Below are 13,154 nucleotides of genomic sequence, written 5' to 3'. Positions count from 1 at the left end.
GTATTTATTTTTGGCTAACCTACTGAACTCTTATGAATTCTTATAGTATTCCATTTGATTTTCTTGGCTTCTCTACTGAGACAGTCATCTACTGATAATAATTTTATCCCTTCCTTACCAGTATTTTTAACCAGGTATTTCCTTTTATGGAAGATAAAACTGAAACCCAGAAAGATTATGTATCTTACCTTAGATTGTATTGTAAGGGCACAGCTGGTATCTGAGTTCAAGCAGACTGACTCTGGAGTAGATGCTCTTAATTTTCACATTATTCCCCCCTTGCCTACAATTCAGTATCTTTCTTACACATAATCAATACAAAGTTTGCAAACAAGACAGAGAAAAGTTTTGTATGTATTCATAACAGAAGCCAAAAAAAAAAAGGTCCTACAAATAAATTTAGTAATATATGTAGAGACATTAGAGGAAACCTTCAAAACCCTACTGAGATAGTGTGGACATACAAATGCTGCCTTATAACTGTTGTGTTGTAAAAATGTTAAATCTTGCAGATTGATTTACAGACTCAGTACAAACATGACAAAATCACAATGGGTGCTTTGAATGTTAGCTCATCTTCCTTTTTTTCTGTTCAGTTGTTTTTGTTTTTTTTTTTTAAGATATTTAGACATTAAAGCATAAGTGATATGTAATTTAAAACTGACTTTGTCTTTTGTTTGGTCATTTTTTTCCCCTTCAAAATGAACTAGATGGTAAAGTTTACTTCCAGGAGCACTTGAATCCCTGACCTAACCTGAATTATAGGGACTTTGGAACAGCTACTACTAAGGAACAGGAGCTCCTTCTACAAAGATGCCCAATTAATCCAGAGATTTATCTCTCAGTTGTCTGGGGATTGGCTGTGACCCAATTTTCATATTGAGGTTCTACTGGCCAGGAGTTGGGTGAGGGCTTAATATCTGAAGAGCAAGGAGGTTGAGAATCCATTTGCTTTAAAGACAAAAGATAAGGGAGAGGAAGAGTGTGACCTGTTCCTAGGATATTCGGTGGTAAGGGGAAGCAAGGAGGAGGTTCTTGGCAGAAAAAAAAGAAAAAAGACAGTCCTTGTCCTTTGCTTGATCCTCTGTCTCAAACTATAAATGTTTAAGGGACCAGTGCTTAGTTTGTCAGTCTCTACCCTTCTCTGTCTTCATCCACTCTCTTTGGGATCTGTAGAGGAAAGGGTTAACTTAGCAGGCCTGAGTTGCTCAAACCCTGCATATTCCCCACAAAAGGCCTATCTCCATGACTAGTTCTTGGTCCGCTTCTAGCAACTGAGCTTTTGTAATGTTCTAAGTGATAAAAGTGTTTTTGCGTGTCTCTACCCATTTGTCCAGATAGTTATACAAACAATGTGATCTATAGTGAACATCTGCTACCCTTCTGGGAGTCTGGAGCTTCAGTGACTGACCCCCTTTTAAAAACCTTGGACATTCAATTTCAGGGTGAGCCTCCCCAGTTGGCAACACTTCACATGTGTTGTCACACATTGTGGGAATCCCCATGTGACTCCACAGACAAGGGACACTGGGAGCTTATTCATGGTTTCCTCCAGACATTGCCATTGGCACCTTCTCCCTTTGCTGATTTTACCCTCTATCCTTTTGTTGTGATAAGCCATAAAAATGAGTATAAGAACTTCTAGGTCCTGTGAATCCTTTTAGCAAATCTTCGATCCTGAGGGTGGTCCTGGGAACCCCTGACACAAGATCTCATCTACCCCCATAACTTCAAATCCCAAATGTGTATCTCCAGCCCTCCTTTGCCTAGACTTCTATGAACTGCTTAATGCTCCAACTGATCCTTGACATGTCTAAACCAAATTCTTGATTTCCCTCTCTATCCCCAAAATGCTCCTCCCCCATTTTTGCCTCAGAAGGTGGCCTGCTAGTCATCCAGTTGCTCTGGCCAGAAACCTAAAAGTCGTTCTTGACTCCTCTTTACCTTTAGCAAATCTCATTCTCACATCTCCACCCTTGAGTTCCTCAGGACTCTAAGCATCTCATGCCCACTTCTCCTCATGTGCCTCATCCCCATGTTTCATTTTATGATTTCTCCTGTTATCTCTTAACAGCTCCTTGTTCCTTATCCTCTACCATGATTTGAAAAGACACTGCTTGTCTGACCCCTGCATACATCCCACGCTCATCTCTAGAACTCAGACTCACAGTTCTCCCTGGCTGCTGTGTCCAGCAGTGTTTGTCCATCCTTGTGATGCAGCAAACACTATGGCATCCCCAGCTTCTGGGTATCAGAACTTGGCCCTCTTAACTCTAGGTCGCTTTTGCCCTGTTTCTGTTGCTTTTAAAGAAACATTAGTCAACTGAACATAGCTACTGAAACTTCTTCAAAGAGGTTTTTTTTAAAGGCTTTTCCTCCTTTACAAGAGTAAGAAATGAGGTGCTGCCTTTCTGTTTAGCATAGTCAATCTGCAGTGGCATCTAAACAAGAGACCCTTGTATGTGAATGATTTATTATTCATTATTTATTATTATGATTATACTTTTTGCACTCTCAGAATAGTTTTTTGGTAAGACTCACAGATATTTATTCCTTCTGAATATATACCCCATTATAGGAATAATTGTTAGTAAATTTGTGCTTTAGGATTCCATTAAATTTCTTCAGTAAAGGATAATCATTTTTTAGGTTAACTAAAGCACAGAATTTTGGTGAAAATTTTCCATCATTGAAAATTTTGACCAAAGGCACAATAATGAAATTTACAGTTCTCTATTCGGTCACTGTAATTGCCAGTCACTGTTATTATCAGTCATTACTAGGAAACTGAAACCTAGGTTCAAATAAGTTGTAATTGTCAAATGAAGTATAAACACCTACATTAACTTTCTTTCTTTCTTGAGTGGGGAGGTAATTCAGTTTTTTAAATTGTTTTTAAAATTTTATTTTAGTGGAGGTACTGGGGATTGAACCCAGGACTTCATGCATGCCAAGCACATGATCTACCATTGAGCTATATCCTTCCTCCCCACTACATTAACTTTCTGGTAATTATTTCTTCTTTTGGACAGTTCTTTAACCAATGACATATGTACTTTGTGTGTGTGTGTGTATATATATATATATATATATATATATATATAGTACATTTCTAAAAACCAATATGGATACATCCATTCACTGTGGCACATTTTAAAATAAAATAGTGTAGCAGTGAGTATGGGGGAAAAAAGAAACATGAGTCAAAAGCCTAAGATTTGGTGGGAGCTAGGGTCCAGAGCCTGAAAAACACATTGAAACAGAACATCATATGGTCTACAAAGACGATGTCTAGGACATAATATGTACACAGTAAATGTCATTGAATATATGATTGAGCATGGTTTCTCTAGGATTTCTGGAGAAAGGATCTCTGCTTCCGTTAGGTGGAGGAATTCATTTGGCAGTAAATGTTGTGCTCTGGATTCACAAGCACCTATTAAACAAAAAGAAAAAGTGAGTTCCATTTCTAGGTGAGCCTTCCTGGTCAACTTGCTGAAGGGGCCCAAACACTCTGGCATTCTCCTTTCTCATCCTTGAAAATTCCAAAGGTCTTCCTCCTTTCTCACTGTACTTCAGCCACACTGGCACCTCGCTGTTCCTGGAATGGCCCATGTACTTCCCCACTGCGGAGGGCAGACGGTAAGGTGACCCTTATAATCCTCACCTCCTGCTATTCATGCCCTTATGTAATCCTCCATTTGAGGGTAAGATCTGTGACTTGCATCCAACTATTAGAATATGGCAGAGGGGACAAGACGTATGTCATTCTGCTACGTAAGATCAGGGCATAAGATCTGGCTTGGCTTTGAAGTAGCAAGATGAAATACATGAGCCACTTAGGGAGAGGGCTACATGGCAAAAGACTGAGTGAAGACTCCAACTGATGGCAAGAAACAGAGGCCCTCATTATGACAGCCTGAAAGGAACTGAATGTTGCCAATAACCATGTGAGGTTGGAAGTGGAGCCTTCCCCAGACGAGCCTCAGATGAGACCTGAGACTTGGCCAACACCTTTATTTGCAGAAGACTCATCTGAGCAGTGCCTGGACTCCTGACCCCAAAAACTGAGATAAAGAATGTGTGTTGTATTAAGCTGCTAAGTTTGTGGTACTTCATTATGCAGTAACAGATAACAAATACATTCACTTCAGGACCTTTTCATTTGATGCCTCTCAACTCAGAATGTTCTACTCCAGACCCTTTGCATTGTTTGCTCCTTCTCATCTCTTCAGGATATAACATGCTCAGGTGGCTGGCCTCACACTCTTCCTCACATCTTCTCTCTTGTCTGCTTCTACTGAAGAGACTGGGAAGGATAGTACCTCACTTTCTCAGCCTTCCTTGTAACAAGAAAAACCATGTGACTGCACTCCTACCCAAAGAGATACAAGACGAAGTGTACTAGGTGAGATTTCCAGGAAGAGCTTTTGCTCTACTGATAAAAGGGAACAGATGTAACTCCTTTCCTTTGACCCTGATGAAGAGAGGGACCTAGGAGCTATGTTTGTACCAGTTCATAGGTAATTGGAGAGCTGATAGATACCAGCACAATCCATACAATGGCCTGAGCAAGTGTGATTCTCCTCTGGAGAATGTGAATCTAGAAACTTTTAAACATTAGTAGAGGGCATTGTCATATATAATCAGAAGTTATAGAGGAGTAGTGACCAGGGAACTTACATAGGAATTCCATGTGAACTGAGGAGAATGGAATGAATTCATGATCAGAAAAAACGAGCAACCACAGAAGAGAAGGAAGCTTCCTGATAACATTCTAGTCCCCATGAGGCCCAAAAGTAATTTCTAAAACTGAGTTATCTGAGATTCCCCAGTGTTCTCTCAATTAATCCCCACTTTATCTGAACTACTTTTGAAGTGTTTGTCTTAGTTCTTAAAAATCCCTAAGACACAGACATTCACATCTTGTGAGAATGGTTCATCCAATGAATAATGGAGTAGAATGGAATGGGATACAATGGAGTGGGGTGGGTTAAAGAGGAACAGAAGGGAAGAGAATGGAATGAAAGGAATAGAAAACAATGAAACAGAATTGAATGGAAAGGGAAAGGATGAGGAAGAGGAAATGAAGAGAAAAGAAGGGAGGAAACAGAAAGAAAATGAAGTGAATGTAAAAGAAATATACAGAATGAGAAGAAATGGAATGCAGTGGAATGAAACGAAAGCTAATCAAATGGACATGAATGTGAATAGGGACATTGACTAGAAGGGGAGGAATGGTAAGAAATAGAATGAATGGAATGGATTGAATATGTGGATGGAAAGAACAGGAATGAAATGGGACCGGAAGGAAAAGAATGGAAATGAAATAAATTGATGGGATGGAAGTGGAGTAGACAGGAATGAAATAGATGGTAATGGACTATGGAAGAAATGAATAGGGTAGGATTAAAAGGAAACATTAAAAATAAACAAAATGTAATAGGAAGAATTGGGAAGTATGGAAATGAATGAAAGAAGAAAGAAATGAATGAAACACAAGGAAACAGAGTGGAGTGGGACTGAATGCAAAGGGATGGCATTGAGTGGAGTGGATGGGAAGTGATGGCCAGGAATGGAACAGGAAGAAATAAGAGGAATTAAAGGAATGGAAAGGAAATAAAAGTAATTCTATGGAAAGAAATGGAGTGGGATGTAATGGAAAAAATACTAAACTGGATGGAGAAGAAATTGTTGGGATAAAGTGGAGATGAAATTAAATGAATAGAAAGGAAATAGATAGGTGGAGTGAAAATAAATGTGATGGACTTGTGGAATGGAGTAAAATGGAGTGGACTGGAGGGAATGTAATGAAATGAACCAGAAAGTGATAGGATGGAAACAGGTGGAATGGAATCGAAAAGATTTTTGAAAGGAAATCTCTTGATAGTTTATCCTACAGACTCTTCAGCAAGGAGGAAAAGGCAGACTGGTGACAGCTCTGCATCTGTCCAAAGACTCAGTATGGCATAAAAATACCTCATAGTTTGACTCCGTGTTTTCTCTTGGTAGTGCTGGGACCAATGGATGCAACGCAAGCTTGGGTGATGGCTTCCTGGGGCCATCAGAATAGCGCTCAGGCATTGCTGAAGGTGATTCCTTCTGCAAGTGAACAAAGATGAGTTAGAGCCCTCAGGCAGAGACTGCCTTAGAATCACAGCATCTAGAAAGTCAACTTACACTCTTCAGGGATCCAGAGAGGAAGAGGTTTAACCATGTTCTTACGAAGTATCAGAAGCAGAAGTAGATTTAGGACCCAGGGCCCTCCCTCTGGCCCAGAACTTTTCCTTTTCACCTGGCGACCTCTGCAACCACCACTTTAAAACAGTCTTTTGCAACCCAGCATGTTCTAGGCCAACGCCACATCACTTGCAATACAATTCCAAGCCCTGGAACTGGAAGCGGCTCAGTACAGGAGCCTAGAATCTGATCCTCCCTGTGAGACCTTGGGCCACTTTCTCCCCCATTCTTGACCCTCCAATGCTCAATGAAAGATCTAGACAAGACAGTTTCTCAGACTCATCAAATATAACATGTATTCCCTTGAAGCTTCTTTAATAAAATCAAGCAGGGCCAACCTACCTCATAGAACTGCTCAGGAGGGTCTAGTGGCAGTATCTGGGGGAAAAGAAAGTAGTGAAGAGATCATGGGGCTTGGGATGAAGGCCACCCCAAGAAATTCTTGGAAAACGCTTAGGCCTCAGAAACAGTTACATCCCTTCTGATTCCCTGGGGGTGTCCAGGGAAGAGCAAGAAGACAAGGAGAAGAGATGAAAAAGCCACAGAAGGTCTTGAGATCCCCAGAGAAATCAGGGGAGGAGATGCAGAGAGACCCAAGCTTCCACTGGGCATTCTCAAGAGAACATGCCTGAACCCTCAACCCCAAGAGATGGGACTGAAACAGCCCTGCTGGGCTGGAGAAGGGCCAGACAGTCAGGGGAGCAGAGATGGTCCCTTTGGAGCATTACCTACCTTTTTGAGTTGGACCTGTCCTTGACTGTCTGGTACATTGGCATATATTGGCCAGCCTAGAGAAAGTGAACACCAGCCCAGGGCTGGAGTTAGGAGGGGATGGGGCGAAGGGGCTATTTGTCCAGGTAACATCTATCCCCAGGAAGGGTGTGGCAGAAACCTTCCTTCCTTTCTCCCTAGGACTCCCCATCACATCTCCAGTGATCTTGACCTGGGAGTGTCCTGGAAATCAAGATCTGAGTTAGCTGAGGACAGAAGTCTAAGTTCTAGCCCCAGTTAGGCCAGGGTCCTCTGTAGCCTGGGTTTATCACATACCCTTCCTGGTCCTGGTTTTTTCTCTGTAAAATTGAACTGGATTGAGCAAGTCTCTAGAGAACTTCCATTTCATAAGGCTGATCATACCAGAATCTTAGGCCAGACATGGCAAAGATGTTTCGTTTTGCCTTTGATCAACTCCCCTCCATCAGTAGAGGGTGCCTGAGGCACTCTGTTGAGACTGTGAGCCTGGTTTTGAACTTACAGGGAGGAGTGTTGTGATTGATTCTGTCTACAATAATCAATTAACAAAGCTTTCTGAAAGTGAGGAAGAAGAGAATGGCAGCACGTTGCCCTATTTGTGTTACGGTTGTTAGAACAGGCAAACTCCTCAGAGTTCTTGATCCCGACCTCGTCCACTTTCCAGATGCGGACATGGAGGTTCTGAGAGTACAGGGTTTTCCCATGATATCATAGGGACCTGGGGGCAAAGCTGGAGCAGAGGCCTGGGCCCTAGCACCAGTCTCTTCTCTACATCTCATTGCTGCTCTGGGCATCAGCTATGGAGTCACTTACTGCAACCGGGCTCTGCAGGCTGATCCTTTTCAGAGATAGTTGTCACGGCCTCATGGATGGAGTCCTCTGCTGCTTCCCTTGAGGACCTGAAACCCCAAGACTCTCATTCTTCTATGCCTCTAGTCCTTGCCCATATCCCATGTCCATTTTTGGGCAATGTCCCAAACCCTCTGACTTCCCCACCTGCCATGGATACAGCTCAGCACCATGGTCAGCAACACTCCTGCCAGGCAGGTCCCCTGCGGGCCAGCACCCCAATCCCATTCCCAGCTTTACCCTGTGGCATTTCTGATGTAGAGGAAACAGCCCAGCCCTGTGACCAGGGCAATGACAGCCAGGATCCCGATGGCAATACCAGCGATGGCCCCTGCAGACAGGGACGACTGGGGACCTGGGCAAGGAGAGAGAATCAGGGCCTGGGTCTGACACACTCTCATCCCTGTCCCCAGCCCATTCCCAAGCTTGTAGCTTTATTTCCACTGTCATTTGATGAGTGCTTGTCTTCCAGTCACTGGGAGAGAGAAGTTCATGGTAGTAATAACATGATTTCTGGAGTCAAATGGCCTAAGTTCACATCTCAGGTGTGTGACCTTGGCCATGCAATATAACCTCTCTGTGTTTCAGCTGTCTCTTCTGTAAAAACAGAGATAATATGAAGCCTACTTCATATGGTTGCTGGAAAGATTAAACATATATGTATTCATATCCAATATATGTAATGCTCAATATGTTTAATGCAGGTAAAGTATTTAGAACCATGGAAAGTGATCAGTCAGCATTGGTGTGATTATGACACTGATTAGGATAACGGATCAAATGCGGCCTTCAGAGGAAAGGGCTTTGGCAACCAGAAACCTAACTTTCCCCCAAGTGAGTCACCCTAGACCTCCTGAGGCCCTGTGAACATGGACAGTGACTTCTCTATCTGAGTCTCATTTCTTCATCTGCAAAGTGCAGTAAGTGGTACCTACTGCACAGGTATGTTGCCAAGGTGACATGAGACCATGAATGTTAATGCCGGGCACCCAGCAGGTGATTGATCAATAAACAGCAGCTGTTGTCATGAACACTGGCCGACTGCTTACCCATCCCACTTCTGCCAAAACCTTTCTTGAAGGGGTGAAGTCCAGCCACAAGAATTAGGAAGGCAGCCACACGAGGGTCAGGGGTAGGAGGAAAGGGCTCTGCTTTGGACGGACGGGCAGAAAGGGGCTTCCTGGATGCCTTAGGAGTTCTTGGTCTTATTCTCGGAGTATCTATTTCTTTATATGTCAAATAAGCATAGTAATCCATAACCTTACAGGCTTTTGAGAAGATTAAATGAGATCACATGTGAAAGAACCAGCATGGTGCCTGACACTTAGTAGGTGCTTTATAAAAGGCGATGATGATGATAGAAGCTGCCATCTACCAATCTCTAAGCTCCAGGAGCCCTTTATACGTGATCTCATTTAAATCCTACAACATCCTGTGAGCATCACCCGAACTCACTACTTCCTCCTCCTGAGCCTCTGTTTCTCTCTCCATCAAATGGTCATAACAAGACCAGAGGGTTATTCTGAAGATTCAGTGAGGTAATTTAGAAAGCTGAATGGGATCCTCTACTTTGTGGACAACTAAGAACACTGCTCTTGAGATGGCCAGCCTGGTTTTAAACCCTAGTCACGGGGCTTGAGTCTCTGCATCTCAATCTCTCCCATATGATGGAGACACCAATAGGCCTGCCTCAGAGCTGGCTGGCCAAGAGTATCCACGAAATGTCTGTTGATAGTATATGTGGAAAGGCTTGCTTTTAGGGTGTAGCACAGGCTCAATAAGGAATAATTTTATGTAACAAACATAATATGCCAGGCACTGACATAATAACTTTCCAAATGTTAATCTCCAACAACCCTATAATATAAACACAATTGTTATGTTTGTTTTACAGACAAGCAGTTGAGGCCCAGAGAGGTTAAGTAGCATGCCCAAAGTCACACAGCACTGGAGCCAGAACGTGAACAGTGACTGGCTAACAGCAACACTGTGTTGCCCCCTCAAGGACTCAAGACAGAAACATAGTAGTTCGCTGCCAGTCACATCCAGGTTGTGAATAATATGATTCCTGACTTTCCTTATCAGCTCACCCCTTCTCTCATTGGTTATCTCCCTGACTCATTGTACTTCTAAACTGAAAGGTAGGCATCACAAACCCCATTTATGGGTAGGAAAACTGAGGCTCACAGCAGCCTGGAGTGTGCCAGGGCGCACAGTTAGGAAATAGAGATTCTAGCGCCTGAGTGTGAGCAGTTGGGATTCAACAGCTCCGGATTAGGAACCTGTCCATGCAGGACTGTCATTGCCACACCCCAGCCCATGGTAAGGGAAGACTAGACGGCTGAGGCCAGCATTAGGAAAAGTCACTTGGCCCCAAGGAGAAGGTGCACCAGAAGGACTCACCTATCACTCTGATCAGGACAGAGGTGGAGCGGGCCAGGTGGGTCAGAGAGTTAAAAGCTATGCAGTTGTAGATCCCGTGGTGCTCCCAGGTCAGGGCCTCGATTATCAGCTGCTCGCCCGTACACACAGTGGTGGAGTGTGCAGAGGTCCAGTGAAACTCAGCATCCGGCTGGGAGTCAGCCTGACACTGCAGGGTCAGGCTGGAGTTGAGCTCCGCCTTGATGATGTTGACCACCTGGGACGCTGACCCCCTGGTGATATCCACTCGATCAGGGCCATCTGCATGCAGAGCCAAACATTATGCACCCATCCTCCACTGGCAAGATGTCCTATTCCACCCTGTTCCATTCCCATTTCTCTTTGGCTTCATGCCAATTAGAAGCAAATCCTGTGAATCTGATATTTAAAATGTATTTACGGCCCGACCCCATCTCATCACCCGACCCCATCTCTTCACCCCCAGCTGCCACCCTGGCTCAACCCCATCATCTCTTGATGGGTAATTGTGATCACCACCACCAGAGGGCGCCTCAAAGATCTCCAGTGGTAAGAGTGTAATTGACCAAGGGCAGCGCTACAGGACCCGAAAACGCATCCATAACTTTCTCACAGGCTACACCCTGCCAATACCGGAGTGTGCTGGAGAAACTAAGGGAGATCCCCTCCTGGGAGACATGGGATCCCTGACAGTCTTGATGTTCCTTAGACTCCATGGTGTTCTACACACGCCCGCCCAACCCTCTCTCCCTTTCTCCCTCACTCCAAGTCAGACTTGCATCTCAGTCTGATGGCTCTCCCTGCCTTTCGAGGCTCTCTCCCTACTTTTTCTGCACAGGAGTATTCCCTTAATAAAATCCTTGCAGGCATAACCTCATTTAATCCCATTGTGAGGCCTGCCTCTCCATGGACCCAAACAAATAAAACTCTTTCTATAAATTCCTCTCTCTCCCCTGCTTCCACTCCATAGACAAAGGCCAGAGAGACACTGAAAACCTAAGTCTAATCCTCTCTTTCCTCTGCTCAGAGCCTTCTGTGGCTCCCAGTGTCCTCACCATGGCCCGCAGGACCCTATGTGGTCCACTCCCACCCTCTCGACCTCTTCTGTTCTACTCTCCCCATAATTCACCTCTCCAGTCACCTTGGCCTCCTTGGATTCCTCTGACATGCCAAGCACAGTCCCACCTCATGTGCTGTTTCCTCCCCTGGAACTCTCTTCCCTTGGCCACCTGCACGGCTCCCTCCCAGGTCCTTCAGCACAAACACCACCTCCTCCAGGAGGCCACCTCTGACCACCCCAGCCAGGACTGCAACACCTTCCCAACCTCCCAGCCTGGACTGTCTTCCTTGCTGCCTCCAGCCCCATCTGACACTCCACGTATCTCCCCTGCTTCACTGTTTATGGTCTGTCTGCCTCACTAGAATGTAAGCTCCATGAGGGCAGGTGCGCTGTCTTGTCTGGTGCCCAGCATGCCTGGCCCAGAGCAGGAATTCAATAATTATGGAGTGAATGGATGGAAGGAAGAACTTCAAGCAAGGGAAGGAGGAAGGGAAGGGGAGAAGGTCCAGGCTGCTGGTGACTCACAGCTGATGTTCAGCCAGAGGGGGTCGCTCCGCGCCCGGCAGCCCCAGTTCCAGATCTCACACTCATAGGGCCCCGCGTCGTCTCGCCAGAGGCTGTGGATGGTCAGGGTCCTGTTGTCAGCCGACAGCACCAGGTGCTCACTGGGCTGGAGGAGCTGACCCCCCAGGAACCACTGGGCTCCAACCTGCTTGTGGGTGGTCTGACAGGTCAGGGCAACCAGGCTGGTGTTCTCCACAGGACTCAGGTTTGAGGGCGTGATGCAAGGCTTGGTCAGTCTTTCTGGGAACACACAGAGACACAAGGATGGGACCCAGGGACCTTCATCAGTCTTCTGCACATATGGAACCTACAGGATTTTCCAGGGATGTGTGTGTGCGTGCGTGCACACTTAGCATCTGAATGTACTGTGAGGGTGGTAAATCTAAGTCCTTTGTGTATGAGTGTGTCTTGTGTGACAATTACGTGAATGCGTTATGAATTTTGTGTGTAAGGAGAGCGTGTGGTATTTGGGTGTGTTTTGTGTCTGCTGTATCTGTGTGTGTTGTGTGTATATGTTTTGTGACCGTGAGGTATGGGTGGTGAACACAGGGACTTTGGGAGCAAGTGCGTATTGTGTGTGTATGTATTCTCTGTAGCTGAGTACGCTGGTGTCTGTGGTAGTGTGTGTGTCATGTGCATGTGTTTTACTGTGCGTGTATATCACTGTATTGGGCATGTAGTGTGCTTATGCATTGTGTGTGTGTTCTGTGTCATTGTGCACATGTTGAGGTGTTGAATACATAGCACATTTTCTGTGTTGTATGTGAGGATGTGGAGTATCCGTGTTGTGTGTGTCTGTTTTGTACATATTATGTTTTGTGTGTATATGTTTTTATAGGAGGATATGTTGCATGTCTGTGGTCTTGTTTGTTGCATTCATGAGATACGTGTGTCTGTGTTTTGTGTGTATGTCCTGGGTACTGTTTATGTGCTATGCATATGTGTGTGTGTATTGTGTGTACGTGGTGTAGGTGTGTGTGTATGTGTTGTGTGTTTGTGTTAGGTACTGTGTGCTGCACGTATTGTGTATATCTGTTGTGTGCATGTGATATGTGTCTTGTGTGAGTTTGTGTTGTATTCTGTACTGTCATGTGTTGTGTGCACTTATGTGTGAGTTGTGTGTGTGTCTGTGGTGCACATGCGTGAGTGTGCTGTTCCTGTGTGATTGTCACCTGTGTGTGTGTCTCTAGGTGAGGATGGGATGTTTGAATGTGGTGTTACTGTTTGTATGTATAGAGATTCACCTCCTCCACTTCCAGAGAATCACATTATAGACACTCCACTGAGAGCC

The 13,154-nt window shown here is 44.7% G+C and overlaps 1 protein-coding gene across 1 annotated transcript in view; it reads right to left on the bottom strand.

Annotated features, from left to right (window-relative positions):
- Window positions 1–2,456: 2,456 nt before the first annotated feature.
- CEACAM20 (CEA cell adhesion molecule 20) overlaps window positions 2,457–13,154 on the bottom strand; it is a 34,294-nt gene continuing 23,596 nt past the window's right edge. Inside the window, 8 exon segments of the mRNA XM_014550899.2 lie at window positions 2,457–3,436; window positions 5,980–6,102; window positions 6,583–6,618; window positions 6,973–7,028; window positions 7,804–7,889; window positions 8,080–8,194; window positions 10,243–10,521; window positions 11,825–12,103. Coding sequence (XP_014406385.2) covers window positions 3,383–3,436; window positions 5,980–6,102; window positions 6,583–6,618; window positions 6,973–7,028; window positions 7,804–7,889; window positions 8,080–8,194; window positions 10,243–10,521; window positions 11,825–12,103 — 1,028 coding nt within the window. The 3' untranslated portion in view covers window positions 2,457–3,382.

This window comes from Camelus ferus, chromosome 9, assembly GCF_009834535.1.
Source record: "Camelus ferus isolate YT-003-E chromosome 9, BCGSAC_Cfer_1.0, whole genome shotgun sequence".
Classification (NCBI taxonomy): Eukaryota; Metazoa; Chordata; class Mammalia; order Artiodactyla; family Camelidae; genus Camelus; species Camelus ferus.
Note: the sequence above shows the minus strand (reverse complement) of the source record. Positions and strands in the feature narration are given on the sequence as shown.